This window comes from Adiantum capillus-veneris, chromosome 6, assembly GCF_014529385.1.
Source record: "Adiantum capillus-veneris isolate H3 chromosome 6, ASM1452938v2, whole genome shotgun sequence".
NCBI classification, from domain to species: domain Eukaryota; kingdom Viridiplantae; phylum Streptophyta; class Polypodiopsida; order Polypodiales; family Pteridaceae; genus Adiantum; species Adiantum capillus-veneris.
The window spans coordinates 4,115,041-4,136,335 of NC_140936.1; the positions used below are offsets into that span (position 1 = coordinate 4,115,041).

Consider the following 21,295-nt stretch of genomic DNA (forward strand, 5'->3'; position numbering starts at 1 on the left):
GTTGGCCGTCCAATCTCCTCGAGATCCATGCGAATTGCTCCTGACCGTTGATCCCATGACGGGGTCTTCATTAAAGGACCCGTGGGCTTTAGTGCTGAGGCTATGATTGCCACTTCCAACTCGCCGTGTGAACAATTGGCAAGATTTATTAACCTTTTCCTTTGTGATTTAGTCACATTTGAGCATTTCTTTAAATTGCCCTGAAAATGTTTTTGGTGGGCACTGATGCGGAATGAAGGTTCTGTAGGAGACACGTTTGGCAATTGGAAAGCCTACAGAAGGCCATGAATGACGAGTACAGGCTCATGATTGATTTGCCCAAACCATTATGGTGTGTTCAGCAACCTAGAAAAAAATTAAAATGCCAGGTAAACTCACATCATGCATTGAGGTGGAGAGAGAGAGAGAGAGAGAGACAGAGAGAGAGAGAGAAATCGTGCTGTAGCGTGGTGGCGTAGTAGGCCGCTTCTTCCCTTGTCCGTTGCGCGCTCTTCTGGGAATGAAGTGGGCTCGCTTTGTTTCGTCAGAAAAATGGCCATAGCTGTGACTCCATGGCTTTGTTGAGGCGCAGTTCTGGTGCAATGCGTTGGAAGGAAAGAATGTGGGTTGTGGTGATCGCAGCCTAAAGCTCAGAAAGCTTTATTGAGATGGTGGCCAGCGACGTTTTATTGGAGCCTCGACCTCTCACAAAGCAGAGCGATGCCAAGCAGGTGGCAGAGGTTCTCCAAACCGTGAGCTTGAATGAGGATGGCAGGGGAAGGGGACTCGTTGATGTGGTGCAGCCCGCTTCAATCACAGGCGGAAAGCGGTCCAAAATGCGCGAAGTTGCATCTAGGTACAAGGCTGCTACTATTTCTTCTGCCAATGCAGCGGCCATCACAGCCTCAAGATATCAGTCGCCGAACCGTGGCCGGAGCCCATCCCCAAATTTTGGCCGGAGAAGCCTTGATGCAGTACTAAAGACACCTCCTCCAGAGAGATGGCCTAACTCTGCTGACAGACGGAGGCCCTGGCCTCCATCTGCCTGTGAAAACAAAACGCCTGCGACTCATAATGCAGCTAGTTCACCAAGGTCTGCAACGAAAAGGTTTGCTGTACGGAGTTTGTCCTTGTCTATTCAATCAGATACCTCCATTTCTTCCTTGTCCAATGACAGTACAGCAGATCAGCAAAACCTCAAAGGTATTTCTTGCCTATTGCAGTTGATTGCCATCCCTGTTATTACAGTCATCAATCCTTATACATTGGAGGACCAGTCATTACATTCTCACTTTCAATATATGGCAACCTTAGCAACAAGCTATAACATTTTTTTATGATGAAAATTGAGGCTTCAGTCCCTCATTGGTTATGGTTCATTGCACTATATGGTGGAGTGAATGTTTGTGAGGCTACAATTTAATTTTTGCAAAGAAAGTTTTTCTCTCTTGGTGTTCTTTTCACATGATGTGTGCCTTTTCTTTTTGTGCATGCTTTTTGTTGGTGTCTCTTTCTTTTCATATTCTTCCTGGTCGTACAGCATTTTTGCAAATACTGTGTTTGTAAAGAAGGGATTGTCTATTTGCAGGAAATATATCTAATGACAGTCAGGGAGCCGGTACTCCCGCCACTCTAGAAACTGGCAAGGCATGGAATTCTAGTACAAAATTAACAGAAGGCAAATCAACTCCTGTGAGAAAGAAGTCCCCCTTGCGACGGTCTCTTCAAGTGTCCGAGCAAACAGAGAATTCCAAACCCTTATCTAATGGTCATGCTGTCAAACTTGACATGCGTAGATGGCATGGTGTGGGAAATGGCAAGCCCATATTGAGCAGAAGCATGGATTTCAGTTTTGGCAAGGAAGGCTCCTTAATCAAAGCTACAACATCTTTACTAGGAAGAAGTCCATCAAGAGCTGACAAAGCTGCAACAAATAGCCGCTTATTGTCACGTTCAGCCAATGAAGGATCGAGTCCTAAAGTTGTACGCCAAATTTACATGGATTCTGGAGATGTAAGGGTCTTGAGCACGGATTTTGTGGATGAGGACAATGCAAACACAGAGGACATGGAAGGGTCTCTTTTGTGTGCAAACTCTCCTGATGACAATGGGTCAGATACAGAGAGTTCCTCCTCTGGAGGTTTCTCAATTGTGTCATTTCGAACCAATGTTCGACCAAGAGCAACCGCTGTTCCAGCTCGCTTCTGGCAGGATGCATCATCGATGGCAAGCATCAGACGACTGAAAGTCCCTGGTTCTACTCGTTCCTTAACACCTGTTAGAGCAACACAGTCAGGTCACTCTACCCCTCAATGTCCATCATCCCCCTCCTCTCAGGCAAGACCGATGCAGACCCTGTCTACTTCTCGAGGCTGGGCAAGTCCCACAAAGACTAGAGCAGGGCACCCAATGCTTATGTCTCAGCTTTCCCTGAATGGGAGACGCAGTAACATACCAGGATTACTAAACCTCAATTTTGAGACTAGGAAAAACAAGCAAGCAACGGGTCAGCAAGAGGAAGCCCATGATCTAAGACTACTCCATAACCGATGGTTGCAATGGCGTTTTGTGAATGCTCAAACTCAGCTTGCTATGTGTGTGCAAGCTGCTACAGCTGAGGTAAGTCACATAGGCTTCGTGTGTGTGGGTGAGAGAGAATTAGGAAGCAGGGAGGGGCTGTCACAGGCCAGCAAGATGAAGTCCACGATCTAAGACTACTACATAACTGATGGTTGCAATGGGGTTTTGTGAATGCTCAAACTCAACTTGTATGAGTGTGCTAGCTGCTACGGGTGACAGAACCTATAGAAGATTTTGCATGTGCGGGTTGAAACCCAAGGCATGACACAGAGAAATTTCATTAGGGCTATTTAATCGAAATTCTTGACCATTTGCGGTTCTGGCATGGGCTACCAACTTTTTTCCCTCATTGTGGTGATTCGTTGTATCCTAAGACTTTTCAAGTCGGCTGAGTTGCCTAGCAGCTCTGGGGCAATTCAGTATGGAGACCTCCGTGTATGATGTATGTAGCAGTCCGGGGCACTCATTGCTATGCAAGATAGAGTTGATGCTTGAATTGTTTTGTGGATGACTACCATGAGTATATAACTTGCACTTCTTGAGTGATTCATCCAGGTATTTAAGTCAGATTAGGTACATGCAGATTTCAACATTTCGAAGTTTTGATTGGAGGAGTTAATATTGGTTTCATTCTTTCTATCTAGTGTTGTTATTAACTACAACCTTTCTGTAAAATGCTTGGCTTAGGTATAGGCTTCATCATGGTTTAGGTTAGCCCTCTATATTTGGAGCCATGATAAAAACTAAGAACAGACCCGTGTATGCTTGTGCGCATGTGTAGGAGCATATATTGGCACCTACTATTTGGCAGTGTTGACATTAGTGGGGGGTGTCAGTAATATGCTTGATGGAGCTGATGGCTGTGTTGTCTTGTGGATGACTACCCTGAGTACATGTTGTACTTTGGTTCAAGAGTGAACTTGGGGATTTACTTGATTGCCAATGAAATTGCCAAATCTCAAAGATCTAAGTTTCTTGTGAAGTTTCAAACATTCAAGACTTAGGCAAGGTATGGAATGCCCTTAAGAGTCTCATTTTCCTGTTCACCTAGAAAAAAATTTACCTTATTGTGCTCCATTTCAGCTGACACCCTTTTCCACTACGTTAATTTTCTAGTGTGTGAAGACTTTGGAGGCCTTAGGATATGCTGCAAAAGTTCTATAGAGCAGTGTAAGTAGTTGGTGATATTAATGGAAGGAAAGTTTTTCTTGTGGAATTTGCAGTGCTTGTTGCATAGTTGCTTTCTGAGGACGTGCGACTTGCGGATGTCTGTAGCCACAAAGCAAGGTGAAAGGAACAAGCTCAAGCAGGCAGATAAGTTAGACTCTGTGCTTGCGGCAAATGTAAGGGTTCATCCCAATTGACCATTCCATCTTGCACTGCGAAGCTGTATGTGGTCGCCATGGGGGAAGATTGATTTATTTGACGACCTTTCAGGCTGTACAGCTCAAAGACTGGGAAACCCTCCTACCAGGACATGCGTCTACTTTGACAGGTCTTATGAATGGCCTTGAGGCGACTGTTGTGAGAGTGCCACTTATCGGAGGGCCTAAGGTTTGCCATAATTGAATTGCATCATATTGCATGCAGCTCCTCATTCTGTGTGTAGTGTTCTGGTGCAATTCGCTTGTATGCGTGTATTGTATGATTTTCTCGTTTTCTGCTCTCAAAAACTTCCTTGTCTCGACTCGTCTTGCCTCCTGATGTTGTCTTTCTTAAAGCGCAGATAGATGTTCAGGCAACGAAAGAGATTTTGTCTTCTGCTATTGACATCATGGATGGAGTGGACGCATCCATTGTCAAGTTTTTGCATGCGGTATCTGCTCTGTGAATGTTTATTCTCTCCATTGTCTCCAGCAGGTCTCTTGGCAGGCAAAAACTCATTGTTAACTTTTGCTGAGCAAAGGATTTGTCTGCCTTCTGCAGGCAGAAATTGCAGATTCTTTGCTCGCAGAACTTGCAAAGACCATAGTTTTGGAGAAGGTGTGCTTGATAGAATGTGCAGACCTGTTGGCTGCTGCAGCTTCAATGGAGGTCTCTCTCTGTCTTCTCTCTTCCTCATGCATGCACAGACAGAATGAACTTAGTGTTTCCATGTGTACACATTTACTCCTTGCTCTCACAAGCACCACACAAATACACCCCTAAAAGAAGGCATTACTTGCTCCTAAACAAAACAAAGAGTATAGCCAATTGCTCATGCTGTCCATGGGCAATAATATATTTTGGTTTTTGAAATTCGAAAATGTGTCGTTAAGGTTTCTTTTGGAGTGTGTGCAGATGGAAGAACGCAGTTTGAGGGCATACTTTGTGCAGCAGCAGCAGGAAAAGAGGGTAACTTCAGAGAAAGCGGTGATGACAACATGTGTAGTTGAAGGAATGGAGAGTTAGAAAATGAGGAGATGGAGATAAGAGCGGAGAGTGTAGGCAAACAATAGGATTGTAAAGTAATGGTGATAATGATGAGAAGGAAGAGGATGTGTGTAGCTCCATCCAGAGGGTGACTAAATTGCTTTCATTTCTGGATTAGGACCAGCTGCTCGTGCACACTTTTTTCCTGTTTAGAGATCTTCATGGAGTAAGAGGCGTCGAATGCTACTCTCAGCTCCAGCAACAGCATGCAGGCTCAACCCCAGCTGCAAGGATTGGGTAGCCTTTCCCAAAGTGTAGCACATCCATGAAATCTGCAAAGCATTAATCACAAAATTGGTCATCACCATTCCTTGCTTGCATGCTAATGAGCAGAGGGGAAGTTGTACATATATGACTCTTCCAAGTTTCCATATGAAAAGTTACATCTCACGCGTTGACGCAGTGGAGGGAGCAAAAAGAACAGCTCCAAGATCTGTGCATGTAAAATACAGAAAGAAAATGACTTATTTGTTACCCAAAAATGCTTTCTCGTTCATTCAAGCACTAGTTTCATGCTGCATGGGACATACCACTGTCCTCTAGCATGCCATTTACTCTGCCTAGCAACTGTAATGACTTAATGAACTTCAGTTTTGCTCCATGATCGACCTTTGTAAGTACAACATGCACCTGCGTATGCGCATATATGCTACAATTAGAGCTCGCTTTCGCCCACTTCTTGCACATGTTCAACATCAATTACTTAGCAAGCATCTATTGTGACAATGAGAGTTGGGTACACTAAGGAAACCCACACCTTGCAAAGAATTCCATATGTTTGAGATGAGGATAGCTTGCAACACTCTTTTATCTTATTTTTGAAGGAACTATCCAAGATCTACTAACAATTCATGGAAGAAGGACATGGTGAACAAGTGACAATGCCTATATGAGAGGATGACAAAGAGTGTGGGTGACCCACTACTCAACGTCCTCCTTCATAGAAATAAGAAAACAAATGTCAACTCTCCAACATACACATAAGATAATGCTTAGTTAATGCCCTCATAGAAGAAAAAAAATGTTTTCCTTGATTAACTTGCCATTTGGCACTAATCAACAAAAGCTTTATCCAACGCTCCACAATTTCTTTGAAGAGTTCCATGCTTTACCAAGGCCAAAAAAGGCATGGACAGGAGCTAGCTAACCGTGATACAACAGAACTCTATTTTCTCATTATAATGTTGGGATTGTATTGTCTTGGTGTGTGTAATTTCCACAAGGTATTATCTTGGTGTAGTTGAACTTGATGAAGTTTTTGCTTTGTCCCCTTCTTTAGCATACCTACATTAAAGTCGCCAAATAATAAACATAAACATAAACATATACATCGTTTTGGGGATACCATACAATGTGTAATGATATCTATTTATGGTACATTGATACGTATTTATAGTATGGTTGACAAGTAAAAATTAATTTGTATCATTGGATTGTATTTCAAGATCCAATGATGGATGTCAAATGCTCGAGAATAGAGCTCTGTTATTGACCTCTCAATTTATAAACTCTCTTTCTTTGTGTGTGTGTGTGTTTTTCTGTATCACTTTTGTAATCTATAAATAAGTTCACATGGCTTCATGGAGAGACCCTTGTGGGGAAAGTAGCCTTTCCCTCTCCCTAGTATCGTTTTCCTCTCTTCTCATTGTCTATCTCTCACGGCATGCGTAGTACTTTGCTCTAGGAGGTGTGCATGACCTCATCCTCTTGCACGATCTCTTTCATCTATGCTCATGTGATTGATCATCATGTATGTGCAAGTTTTCATCTATGTATTGCATTGCGTTTTCAAATGGGATCAATGGTGAGGGTCATTCAAGCTCCCAGATGCATTATATTTGTAAATTCAGGCAGTCGCATAAATTCATGGCGAAAAGTAAATTCGGACCGGCTAGTAAATTCGGGTCAGTAGGTAAATTTGGGTCCGCACCTTGAGCCTCGAACCCACGACCTCCTCCATGCGATGCATGTGCTCTAACCACCACGTCCGCATGCGTTCCTTGAAGTATGTGGCATTTCAATGCCACATATGTAAATGCGGACCGGCTAGTGAATTTGGGCCAATTTTGTAAATCCGGACCGCCCGATCGCACAACCCACAATGCATGCGCCTCACCATTTTGGCCTCCACCCTTGATCCCACTTGAATATGCCCGTGCCATATAGTGTTGAGGTGTTGCAACCGAACATTCAAAAAACAAGGCTATATATGGTTCGTGCAACAGGTGGAGCATTGAACTGAACTGGAGGTAGCCGTTTAAGATGCACAACTGCGGAGGTAGAGGATGGTTCAACCACCCTCTAGTCTAGGGGCACTTTACAATGCAACGACGTTTTTGGATGGCGTATGGGGACGATTGTTCAACTTAATCGTGCTTTCAGCATCACTTTTATCAACGCTATGAGAAGGCGCTTTATATCTTGGCACCGCCATCAGGGTTCGCTAATAAGAAAAACTTTTTTAAAAATATGTTTGAATGAATAAAATGATCTTTTCTTTTTGATTTTTTTCAAAAATAGAATATAAAACCTCTTTTGTGAATGTATCTTTGTTAATTTGCCTAAAATTTTTGCATTAAAAAAACCCTCTTGTTGAACTCATACTAGTAGGTTCTTCAATTTATTGGCTCGAATCTGCCCAGATGCCATTCGGTGCAATATTTCCCTTCTGAGTGATCCATCAAAATGGAGATGCTTAGACTCGAACCCTCACCCGATTGTGCGAATGACCCTACGACTGCTGGCCTAAGCCATCCAAATGGATTCTCCATGCTGCAACACTACGCCTTGCTTACATTATACAATCTCTCGTGACCTCTGCAACTCTGTGTTACAACTCGCTTCACCTATGGGGATGCAGTGGCTTCCCTCCTCCGATATCCCTCCGATGTATTCCAAATGTTTTCTTAGCGTCTGCGAAAGACTCCCCGTCAATTGCACGCAGCCTCTGAGAGGGCATCCCCAAAAGGATTCCTGCTATTAACGAATTTTTAAAAATCGTATGCTATTTATCTACTCTACTACTACTACTCGCTCACTCTTAAAAAAATTCTATTTGTTGCAAGATTTGATTACCTCTCCCCTTTCTAACTTAAGGTCTGCTTGCCCCTTTGGTCTCTCTCTCCCTTGCCCCTCGGGCTCCATCCTACGGCCTTGCGATTCCCTACTGCAAGCACTCTAACGATAGCAACTATCGTTGTAAACAAAAACAAAATGGTGCGAATGACAGGTCATTGGTAGGTGCACAGTGAGAAAGAGAAGAAGAAGAAGAGAATTTTAGCGTCGTAGGAAACTATCCACACACACACACACACAGAGAGAGAGAGAGAGAGAGAGAGAGAGAGAGAGAGAGAGAGAGAGAGAGAGAGAGAGAGAGAGAGAGAGAGAGAGAGAGAGAGAGATCTGCACCTCCCTGCAGCTTTAGCTACATGGCCTCAATCGCCCTATGGGCAAAATCGTGACGCTTACAGGATATTCATCAACCACGTGGACGGAAACTTCCATCATCTGTAACTGCCACTGCCAGTTCATGTAAAGAGCTGAAGACCTGCTCCGCATGCAGCTCGGCCACCACTGTAGGTTGCATCTCGCTTGATTCTCCTTCTCCTTTTCTTTTCAAGAATCGTATCACCTACTCATGTGATGCATTAACATGGTTACATAGTGTACCTCCCTTGGGGCTTTGGCTAATCGATATTTGCTGTGCGAGGGTGTTCTTTTGATGTGGAGGACATGATGCATATTGCAATTGCTATTTTTGTTGGGTCCAGAGGGTAGATTGTGATTTTTTAATGAAAGTACGTTTTTGTGTCAGACAGTGGTGGGTACGCTGTATTGCTCTAGGTGTGGTTTTTGCACTGCTTTTGCTTATAATTGGAGAGAGAGAGAGAGAGAGAGAGAGAGAGAGAGAGAGAGAGAGAGAGAGAGAGAGAGTTGTTTCAGAACTAGCGGGTTTTTAAAAACCCCTCTTTTAACATGTCTAAAAGAATAAAATGACCACTTATTTTAGGATTTTTTTTTCAAAATTGAATATTAAAACCCCTTATTGTAATGTATCTCTGGTCAATTGCCTAAATATTTTGCATTTTAAAACCCCTCCTTTTGAACTCACGTTATACATTAACATGATTACATAGTGCACCCCCCAAGATCCAATCCTGCCTATAGACCAATCGGATCCGTAGGAGGTGTTCACACATTGCCTTGCCCACTTGATTTTGCACACGACCCTCTTTAGAGGTGCTTCCTACGCAGAAAGACAACAGAGATGCATTTCCCACCAGTTCTCGCCACCGAGGCTTGACATCATGACCTCGTCATCCTTGGAAGGCTGTCCCACTAGTGAAGCAAAAAAAGGGATAAAACTCGATTCATTTTTTCTGTTCATAAATTCCTTCTCGAGTCCAAAGGTTTGTGAAGAGGAGCTCCACAAAGTGGAGAGTGGCTTCACAAAGCTATCAATTTGTAAAAATTGTTGCACGAGGAATAGACACTGCCCCAAGTCGGGTAAGACCTTCCTCTCACCCACTTCTACAAGCGCACCATTTTTGATACACACACTTTGGGGATAGACTATGGGCAAGGACATTCTCACGGTTTTTGATGGCCAAGGATTCCATACTTGGCATATAAAAACCAAGGGGTACTTAATGAAGAAACAAATGTGGTCCATGGTGAAGCCATTAGGAGAGGGAGAGAGATTCGAGACTAGAGGCTCTCACACACAATTCATAGCACGGGATGAGCAAGCATTGGGGATCCTTCTCACTGCTGTAGGGGATAATTACATCCACTATCTAGATGAATGCACTACTTCATATGATGCATGTGTCACGCTTGACACACACTTTGGAGCTATAGCCATACACTCCAAAATCTCTCTCAAAATGCATCTCTATGGCCTCACCATGGAACTAGGAGAAGATTTTTCTTCTCTTGTCAACCGAATGAAGAGCATATGTACCTAGGTAGCATACATTAAATGCCCGATGGAGAACGAAGACCAAATAGCCATTCTACTCAAAGTTGTACCAGATGAAAAATATGGTGAGATTGTCATAGTGCTCAAGGAAAAATAGCCCGTACCAAACTTGGAGGACGTCATCAACTCGCTCCAAGAGCACGAGAAGAAGATCTGAGATCCAAAGGCTCCAAGAGGAGCTTTCATCACTACATCATCAAGGAATCAAACAAAGCAAAGATGCAAACATTGCAATTGCACCAATCACACATTCGACAAATGTTACAAAATCAACCCTTGTGTGCATTGTGGTAAAAACAATCATGGGTCTAATCAGTGTTTGTACAAAGATAAAAACAAAGATAAAGGCAAAATCAACATCCTTGAAGAATCAAATGAAGAAGACAACGGAGCAGTTTGCTACATAGATGTACTTTGATGCACTCAATTTGTTCTTTTCCTACATCCTAGTTGCTTAAAACTCTTTAGGGGGAGTAACTTGTGCTCTACACCCTTGTTGACTACCATTCTCAAGGGGAGGGATTTTTGCCGACACCCTACTGCCACTACTCTCCAGGGGAGGCATCCTTTTGTACACCTATCTAGATGGGAGACTTAGACCCATTGGAAGTTACCTTTGACATTTGATGTGATCAGACACAAATAGGGGAGTATTGTTGGGAAGCTGTGCCTAAGCCCATACCATGGAGCTCTCCCCTTAGTCTACCTTGTCTAGATTGAGTGTATTTGCCTACTAGACTTGACTACATGATTTAGTTGATGCTTGCATTGACTCCACATGCTACACACACACACACACACACACACACCCCATGGAGAGGTATGCACGATCAAGAGTTGATTTGGGATGATCTTGATGCCTACCATCACTTGTGATCTCATCCAAAGATTTCCCCAGAAGCCTATATAATGGCTCACTATGTACTAGCATTCTAGTTAAAAAATCAATCCAGTTTGTGCCTATTCTCTTTGTGCATCGAGTCTCCTAATAGTGCTTGGTGTGGCTGCACATGATGCTCTCACCATCATCATGAATGCTAGCCTAATCTATCCACCCCAATCTATGGACTTTACACATGAGTAGTATACATGTTGCCGTTGGCATGCAAGATGAAGCATATGAGACTTACCTTCTGAAGGTTTCAGAATCTGAATTCGAGAATGAGAAGTCATGGTTTTTTCTTTTTTATTCTAAGATGGAATAAATTCACACTTGTATTTGTGAGAAACAAATATGAAGCTCTTGGAGCAAGTGCATCATTTCTTGAAGTAAACGTCTATCATCTTTGATGTTGCACATTCCAAGAAGCTAAGTTCCGTGTAGAAAGCTCAGCAGGGCACCTAATCTAGCATACATGTCCACTAATACACAACATATTTTCCTAACAATTACCCTGTCAACCAATCTCAACATGCACCGCCTCGCTTCTCAAACGCCCAAATGCTGTCACAAGCTTTCAAAATGCAAGAGGAAGTGGTCGCATTTGGAAAGAGGCTATTCTTTTTCATTTGAGTGCTTGATTGGCACACTCATGCTGTGCGTACTTAGCAATCAATGCAGTCCATGAGGCTACATCCTAGGTTGAAATCTCATCAAACACTTTTTGTGACTTCACAAGGTCCCCACCATTCCTGTCCATAGCAAAGCACTATCAATCATGATATCCTTCTGAAGTAGCCCCTTTGGTCCTACATCTGCATTATTTCTTCACCCTTTGTCAAAAACTCCTTCTATGATTCCACAGGCTTTAAAAACCACATATTAGTGAATGTATTTGGAGAGAGGCCTTGTATTGTTCGAAAGTAGTTAATAGCTTCTTCATGCTGGCCATACCTAGTGATAATCATTGACCACAAAGCTACATCTTTCACTGGAAGCTCATCAAATAGGCCTTGAGCTTTTACAAGGGCAGCAAACTTTGTATACATGTCCACCAATGGAGTAGCTAGTATAATATCATTGTCCAACTCAATGCTTTGTTACTTGGCATATGCAGAGATTAAAGCATTTCAAGCGACTACTAATCGTCTTGGAAAATCATCCAAAAGCACCATACTTGGCATACATATTGAGCGAGCAAGCCCCTTCCTAGAATTTCAGCATGTACTCCGCCACCTTTATGGAGATCCTTATTTTTGGCACAAGCTTTTATCATGTTGAGAAAAGTACACTGCCAAGGTCTCTTACTTCTGGTAAACAAAAAGCTCCCTCTTGCACTCACCTTACTTGTGGCTCCTCTTTCATCCTAAAAGGCTCATACAAAGGTACTAGAAGCCATAATTGTACGGCCAACTTTTTGTTGCCTAGCTTTTTAACTTTGCGCTGCTATCATTGTATCGGATTCGAAGGCTATTCAGAGCTTACAAAGGAAATTGGAAGGCCCATCATAGTGAGCTGTTCAGCTGAGGGTACATGGCATGGCATGGCCAAGGAGATGGCAACTGCGAAAAATTAGCATCAACTCAAAGACATCATGCAATTATTTCAATATCCACCTGTATGTAGTGTATACTACATACTGATAGGTTCTAAAAAAAATCATTAGTGAAAAGATTCTGCTTGCCACCAGTCCTCCATCATCTACCGCCTACGCCCTTCGCCATCTGCACCACGCTTGCACCTTGCCTGCCTACCCCCCCCCCCCCCCCCCCCCCCCCCCCCCCCCCCCCCCCCCCCCCCCCCCCCCCCCCCCCCCCCCCCTCTCTCTCTCTCTCTCTCTCTCTCCCCGCCCATCTCCTTTGATATGCATGCCTTCTCCCCTAGACCTCTCCCACCTTCTTCATCCCCGTGCCTCTATGCGTGAAGACCTCCCCTTTGCCCCTCAATCTTCAACAATCTTCAACAACAGCATCGTCCCTTCTTCTAGCCCTCATCGCTTCAACCCACGCTCACGCGCGTGCGCGCGCGCACACACACACACACACACACACACACACACACACACACACACACACACACACACACACACACACACACACACACAGAGAGAGAGAGAGAGAGAGAGAGAGAGAGAGAGAGAGAGAGAGAGAGAGAGAGAGAGAGAGAGAGAGAGAGAGAGAGAGAGAGAGAGAGAGAGAGAGAGAGACGGCACTTGCATGCGAACAAAAAAATTGCTACTTTTGACATTTTACCCTCATGCAAAGTGCAGTCCAAAGTTCATACCGTTAGTTTCACTCCATGCTTGTGTTGGCATCTTGCTTAATTCTTTCTAATGAGCTATTTTCCAAAATGTGTAATACATACTCTTGCGGCAACCTCCCATGATAACAAGGACTAGCACAAACAACCGTGAGATGAGGGTAGACAAGTGTCGACACCCAACAAGGATCAACGCAGACACCCTGGCATGCAATGGAGGCCAACGGTAGCCCTTGGCTGCCATCCACAAGAGACATATTGGAAAAAAAGAGTATGTGTTGAAGAGTATGTTGTGACAATAGCTAGCCACTGATCAATAGCCGCAAGCACTTGCTGTCCAACAACGAAAGGCACCAGCCATCAAGGCCGCAATATTTGGGGCGCGTAGGTAGAGCGATATTGTATACAAGACCTATGACAACAACATCAATAGAACACCTTTGACTCCTAGTGGAACAACACCAATCAACAAATGAATGTACTCTTTGATCAACCCTATGTCGTTCAACTGCACCCTGAGACCCAACTGCCCGCTACAACCTATATCAACTGACACTCTTCAAGAGCCACCATGCCTTGATTGATGCAGCTTTTTGGCAGGATTACAATGGACTTGTTCCTCGTTTTGAAGTCTACATAGAGCTAGAATCCAACATGGCATGTTTTGAGAAAGAGTTAGCAGAGTTCATCATCGATCTTTACAGTCAAAAGCTGAGCTTCCTAAGTACTTTAACAAAAGTTTTCTCATGAGCATTCATGATGTGCTTGCCCCTAAAAGCACGACTGTTGACAAAGAGAACAATGCTAAAAAATCCAATACTTTTAACAAAAGTTGTTGACAGACACTATAGGTTGGTCAATCAGATAGTCAAATTTGTTGGTCAATCAGATTGGTTGGTCACTCAGATTGGTTGGTCACTCAGATTTGTTAGTCATTCAGTCAGATTTGTAGTCAGATTATTCTGATAAGTCGGATTTGTAGTGACTCAGATGTTGCTGCGTCGGATTCTAGATTACTGTTGAATCGGATACTGTTGAGTCTGATATTATCTGAAGTCGGATTTATATTGAGTCGGATTTCTTCTGAGTCGGATTTCTGCTTAGTCAGATATTTGGCCAAGAACTTCTTTTGGGCAGTTACAACTGTTTCGTGTTGGATAATTCATGGGTTTAGAGGACGACTTGAAGAGATGATCTCTCGAGCTGTAAGCCTTTCTTGAAGATGAATACGATTTCTGAGTTTACCCTAATATCTCCTCCTTGCTCTGTCTGATCTTGTCTCTGTGTTATTCTGCTGAGTCTGATTCTTGTATTAAGCCTTATGAGGATTGTTTAGCTTGTTTTTCTTCATGTGTTGTTGAACCCCAACAAAAGTTTTCTCGCGAGCATTCATGATGGATTGTTGACAAAGAGAACAATGCTAAAAATCCAACAAGTCAATCAAGTAAACAAATAATTAAGCATCGAGATGCAACCTTCCCTGACTTTCTATCCTTAACGACAGAGGGAGAATCAAAGATGTGTGAAAGGAACTTGCACAACACAGAAGCAGTGGTGATGGGAGACATGATAGCAAGAGTGAATGCTATAGTCAAGGCAATGTAAGAAAGTCGTAGAAAAGGTGATGGAGATTGCAATAGACACGATTAACACAATGATGGAGATTGTGTTATTCATGGAAGTAAATGTAGCCTTTCCATGAGGGAAATACATCAAAAGACAGGTCAAGATCGATGAAAATAAGCTCATTGGATGAATTAGTAATCTAATCCCACTTATATGAGTCAACCTTCATCAGGGCTCTCCTAGGTAGCCACTGCAGAGAATCATCTCACCTCAAAGATGGTAAGCTAAAATTATCGTGACAAGGACTTGAATACGAATTAAACATACAAACTCACACATTCGTGGCACGGACTTGAAGCATGAATATCAAATTATTAGATAAAAATCCAGGTTCGTTATCTTGTTCTTGAATACCATGACTATGTAATAGGAAATGGACTACATGGCAGGCCACGACTTCCATTTCTTATAAATTTTGGAGAGACACAGTGCCGAATCTCCACCATACTGCTATATGGCACTCACGTAGACCGTGCACTATCTAATTTTTTTTATAATCTAAATTTTTAATGGCATGGAAAGTTTAACTATTGGTCTACTTTTGCTAGTAGTTCATCAAAGGAAAGCTTTTTGAAGTGAGTAATTGTTCAAGCGAAACCACTACAAATAAGGTGAGTGCTCTATCTTAATGTATATATACATTGCACTAGTGCACTACACAAAAAAAGAGTATTTGATTGTAGCGTAACAATTACAAAATGATTTTCAAATTTAAATATGTGTTGAAAAAATTCTTTAATGTTCATCTTGAAATGTTATTTGCTAAAAAGTTCTCCAAAAGTGTTGTATTATATCTTGAAGAAATAAATTGTCACGACAAGGCCAACCAAGCAAGACTAGTTTCTCCCTCTCTCTCTCTCTCTATGTGTGCGCACGTGACTCAGCCTTTGTGTGTTGAAGCAAGGTGATGCAAGGCCCCTTGACATGGTCCTTGACATTGACCTTGTCAAGGGCTGATGTAGGATATTGTCGCTAGTGAGGGAGGGGGGAGCATTAATGTCAGAGGCGGTTGATGGAAACTGGGGGCCCGAGGGGCCGTTGAGCCTTAGGGGGCGGGGGATCAGGCTAATTAATAGAATTATTTCATCATTCAAGCTAGTAGTAGTAGTAGGTCTCCTCAATTTTGAAGTGCTTTCATTAGAGAGAATCTGGCAATATTCTCGTGCGTGTTGAGGAGGAGGAAGGAGAGAGAGAGAGAGAGAGAGAGAGAGAGAGAGAGAGAGAGAGAGAGAGAGAGAGAGAGAGAGAGAGAGATGCCATCTGTGTGGCTGAAGATGGAGAGAGAGATAGAGGGTCCATATTGCTCTCGGTTGGTTGTAAGCCATGCTTTGAAGCCTTTGAAATTCCCCTTATACAAGGCAAAAGACTGCAAGGGCCATTGTGTGGAGGATGGGAATGCCAACAATAGGGCAATGAGAGAGAGGGCGCGAGAGAGAATGCTGCCATGCTATTGGCGGGTACGCCGAGAGTGAACGCTAACATAACAAGAACAAAACCAACACCTCTATGTCGGCCAAGGACGACGAAGCTTTACCCGTAGGCGCATGGAAACAAGGAGATGGATGTCAATTACCTTTTCGACCTTTGAGACAATCTCTACTCAAGGAAATCAAATCTAGATGTTCTATGAACTATTGAATACAACTCAACCTAAATGCTCACGCTATTCTAAACTAGACCAAACGCATTTGAAAAGTCAGGAAGCTCATAGGAAACACTCTCCTCATCAAGAGGTCATTACCTTATAGACACTGACTTGATATCCTACCTCAAACCACCTCATGCGACAATCGCGTATAAAGACAAACAACAAAATATAGGTCACTCGTTTTTTATTCGTATGATCCTAATCTGTAGCTCTACTCACCGTGAACCCACAGGTATAAAGAAATCACCAAACGGACACACGGTTTGCAGGAAAACTCACCTGGAAGCTTGTAGGAGCTCACTTTGCGACGCTGGAATTGTGCAAGCTTGGCGTTGGATTGAAGCCCTAGCTATTGCTAACACATTGGTGGTGTCACTTTCGCAATGGAGGCTTCATATAGGCGTAGAGAAGAGAAGAAATCACAAACACATACACTCTCTCTCTCTCTCTCTCTCTCAGACACAATGCACAATACACTTGAGATTTGATTAGCTTAGGGTTACAGAAATTGGCTTATATACAATTCCTCCTTAGAGGTTCCTTCCCACAAAGAATATTGGCTGCTCAAAACATTACAAAATGTCATTCAGTTTCAAAAAATAGTGATACAAAAAGTTGGGAAAGGCTTCTTCAGTATTTGGCCATCAACACTCCACCCTTCCGCGTCCATGTCGTCCCTCACATTACGGGTCTTGATCTCCTGCTTCTAATAAAAGCTCAGCCTTTGTGTCAGTGGAACCCTTGGGCTTTAGCAGCTTCAAGTATGACTTGTACCTTATATTGCCCAAGGTGGGCTGAATATTTTACTGTCATAAGTAAAGAAGATGATGTAGAAATATTCCTCAAAAGCTTGCATGTGGTAGCTTGGTAAGAAAATTATCCTTTGATATGGCAGATGTAACACCTTCGGGGATGGCTGCTTTGACAAATCAAATGTCATTGTGGTGACAGTGTCGTCCGTTGACAGGAGGGTTGAGTCCGTAGCTTTGGACGGTGCGAACACTTCAATGCAAGCTAGGAGGGTTTTGTATATTTTCTTGATCATCACATATGTTAAGTCAGGGTAGCCATGGAAAATCTTAATGGTGTCCTTTAGGGTTTTCACCATATAAGATACACTTATTCTCTCTCCTTCCTTGGGCGGTGGCATAGATGGGTAATTGAGCCAGGTGGGATGTTTCTTCAAGATTATGATGTGGTTTACCCATGTGCGTACACAAGGGATTAGGAAAAATAAAGTGTCATCCTTGATTATTTTGGCGGCTTCCACCAAGTACTTTAGAAATCCGAGGTACTTGAGGAGCCACGCTTTTCTCCATTTTGGTTGGGAGTCCACTATCTTCTTTGCAGTATCCACATCTTTGACGTCTCCCTCATACACTGGTTCTGTTGCTTCCGCTTCGACTCTTTTCTTGATCACCACCACTTCATACTTTAGGAGAGGGTATGAGAGTGAAGGTTGCATCCATTCCTCCCTGAGCACATTTGTGGCAAGCCCTTGGACTCCTACAAAGTGTAACATTCTTGTCTCCCACTCCAAGGCTACCTTATGGTCTTTAGCTGTGGACTTTTCATTAAAATTTGGAGGCGTGTCTCATCCTCTATAGGTAACGATAGCTCTGCTTCCTCCTGTGTCTTGAGCTATTCTTCTTGGTGCTATAGATCTTTTGCATCTTTAGGAACTTCCAAGGACTTGTCTCTGGTGTTAGTCCCTAGATCACTAGGCCCCGATTCCATTTCTTGTGCCTTTGCTTTGGCTATTTCTTTTTGTAGTTATGTTATTTGTTGAGCAAGTATCTTTCTTTGTAGCTTCTTCTGCTTGGTCTACCAACATCTCTTGCGGAGTAGCTAACTATCATTGGAGCTCTTCATGTTCTTTTTGGAGCTCTTGGGGTTGAGCCTTCATTCTTTCCTTTGCGGCTAGGGACCCTTCTACCATATGTATTCTTTGTCCTTGTTCTAGCCGTAATTACTTTTGTAGGGCAGTGATTTGTGCTTCCAAGGCTTGGATAGCTTGACTATCTGCTCCTGCAACTACCTGTGCAACCCTCAGGGTTTCCCTTAGTCTCTTGATGGTCAAGTCCTGGAGCTCTATCCTTTAACTTTCAAACCAAACTCCCGTTCGGCATCTGCAAGGATCACATGTGATGCTCGTACAACACCATCACTGGGAAAACAACAGCATCTTGAAATTCTCTCTGTTGTCAGCTGAATCTGCTGGTTATTAATCTGCACCATGTCCCCAGTAGCTAGTTGCTCGATTAGCGCTGCAGCCTGCGAGTGGACATGTATTCCTTGCCAATCCAGGTTGGAAAACACTCGCAGACGCAAATCTTGCATCCACGCATCCACTCTGCAAAGCGCTAGCTACTGCACTGGAGTAAATGGAATGCATTGCAGCAAGGAAGCCGTCATGGTAGTGAAGAGACACAAAAGAGCAGATAGATGATATAGTAGAGCCTTGTGAGCGCGATGTAAAAAATAGGGGGAGAGGAAAATTAATCAACTGCATGCACTAAACCACTCACAAAGAGTTCCCAAAATAGGGTGTGCCATGGTGTTGCAATCATCATTGCCCTTTTCTCGCTTTCCAAGATTGCATGCAAAAGAATTCCCAAACATTATTAAGGCGGCTTCCGGCTCTTGTGCCACAACAAAGAGACACTGAATCGGGGTAGGTGAAAAATAATGGCGTAGTCTGAAACCATTGACCGGTACAGAGATTACCTCGCCCGGCCCGCGAATCCGCCAAATAAAAAGAGGTGGGGCTGCATGCTTTAAAAATCCAAAATGATCCCGACCATCGTAATTTTAGCTTCCTAGGCATCTTCCCAAGGCGAGAATCAAATACAAGGACCATCTGCCCCCTTAAAAATTGTCGTGCTTTCGGGCGATCCAGCCATTTTTTCCACCGGGACTACAGATTCTGCAACACCGCAAAACTGCGCAACCGCTCTTCATCTAATTCCTGCAAAACATCCAAACTATAAATAACAGAATATTCTGGAAGAAGCCAATCCGCAATAAGCATTCGTAAACTCGGAACCACATGCTCCACTAGGGTGATTGCCTCCATACCAAATGCAAACTTGAAAGGAGTCAATCTTGTTGCCACTTTATAAGCTATCCGATAGGCCCATAATGCGGAAGAAAGTTTCACATCCCAATCCGTTCTATGCATGTTCACTAACTTTGTTAGAATACAAACCAATTTCTTATTAGTTGATTCCACCTGCCCATTTGCCTGAGGGTAATATGGAGAAGATTTCCTATGCAATACAAAGTAAAATTGTAGCATTCTCTCCATCACCTTATTCAAAAAATGGCTACCCCAATCACTAAGCAGCTCGATAGGGCAACCATATCTAGAAAAAACATCCTTATATAAACACCTAGCCACAGAAACTGTAGTATTATCTTTCAAAGGCCATGCCTCCACCCATTTGGTAGCATAATCCGTGCCTGTCAAAATATACTTATTACTTGTGTGAGATGCCACTGGTTTAAAAGGTCCAATAAAATACAATCCCCACTTTTGAAAACGTTCCAAAGGCAATACCAGCTGAAAAGGCATTCTGGACATTTTAGTGGGTTGTCCCAACCACTGACACACATCACAATGTTGCACATAACTTCTTGCATCTTGAAACAATGTAGGCCACCATAATCCTAATTGTAAAACTTTCCTAGCCGTGATTAATGCTGCAAAGTGGCCTCCTGCAATGCCGGTATGGACTTCCTCCAAAACCGATTCTTGTTCTTGTGGTAGAACACATCTGAATAATACATCCACAACCGTGAGATAATAGAGCTTCCCCATGATAATCTCAAAATTCTTGCTTCGAATAGCCATCCATTTCCTTTGATGACTGGACAAGAATGAAGGCATTTCTCCACTGTTGAGAAAATGAAACATCTCCTCATACCAAGTCCAAGGCATGCTGGGGGTGACCCTTGATTGTTGCGTAACTGTAATATCATCCGAAAAATCTTGAGTTAAAAATAGAGATGCATCCGGAAATTCATCAGCTACCCCCATTGGCGGCTCACCGGAATCTAACCTGGATAGGTAGTCAGCCACCGCATGCTAGGCTCTTGGACGATGTATGACCTCAACATCAAATTCCTGCAACAAGAGCATCCATCTAGCCAATCTTCCTGTCAAATTCTGTTGGCGCACCAGATATAGAAGAGCCAAATGATCCACATGAAAGAAAAACCGCTGGCCCAACAGATAATGCCGAAACTTTTTTGCTGAATAAATCTTTCCTAAACATTCTCTTTATGTTTTACTGAATAATTCATTTCTACGGATGATAATATTCTGCTGGCATAATAGACAGGTCGAAACCACCCTTGACTTTGTTCCTGCATCAGCACACTGCCAATAGCCCGGTCAGAAGCATCCACAAATACATGAAAATCTTGACCCAATTCAGAGGAAGCATAATTGGAGCTTTGGATAGCTGAAGTTTTAATCTCCAAAAAGCCAGATCACATTCCTGCGTCCATTCAAAAACTTTAGCATGCTACAACAAAAACAAGTGCCTTCGACACAGATTTCGACGCGAGCCATCAAAAACTGCGTCGAAATCTTCGTCCCTGTAAAATCGTCGACATACACGTCTATACTTGCATCGATACCTGCATCTATACTTGCGTCTGTACCTGTGTTGATACCTGTGTCGATACCTGCAACTCCTGTATCGACGCATATTTCGACGACCATATCAGAAATTTTTTTTCTTGGACAGAGGATAGGCAGCCTGGCCTGTGCCTAGTGAAAAGATGGACACAGACCACAACCAGACTGCCTGTCCTCTGCCCAAGAAAGCGAGCAGCACCAAAATCAACCGTGCTCCCGCAGAAATTTCGACAGAGTTCCCTTCGTTGTAATATAAACTTAAAACAAAAACCATATATATACGCC

General features: G+C 43.1%; 1 protein-coding gene across 1 annotated transcript; it reads left to right on the forward strand.

Annotated features, from left to right (window-relative positions):
• The first annotated feature begins 219 nt into the window (after nucleotides 1-219).
• LOC147455075 (QWRF motif-containing protein 2-like) lies at nucleotides 220-5,562 on the forward strand. Its single transcript, XM_086513922.1, has 8 exons — nucleotides 220-1,182; nucleotides 1,568-2,598; nucleotides 3,783-3,902; nucleotides 3,997-4,113; nucleotides 4,286-4,375; nucleotides 4,486-4,593; nucleotides 4,840-4,893; nucleotides 5,090-5,562. Exons 1-8 carry the CDS (start codon nucleotides 648-650, stop codon nucleotides 5,210-5,212), a joined length of 2,178 nt encoding a protein of 725 aa, XP_086370048.1. The 5' UTR covers nucleotides 220-647; the 3' UTR covers nucleotides 5,213-5,562.
• Nucleotides 5,563-21,295: the final 15,733 nt, after the last annotated feature.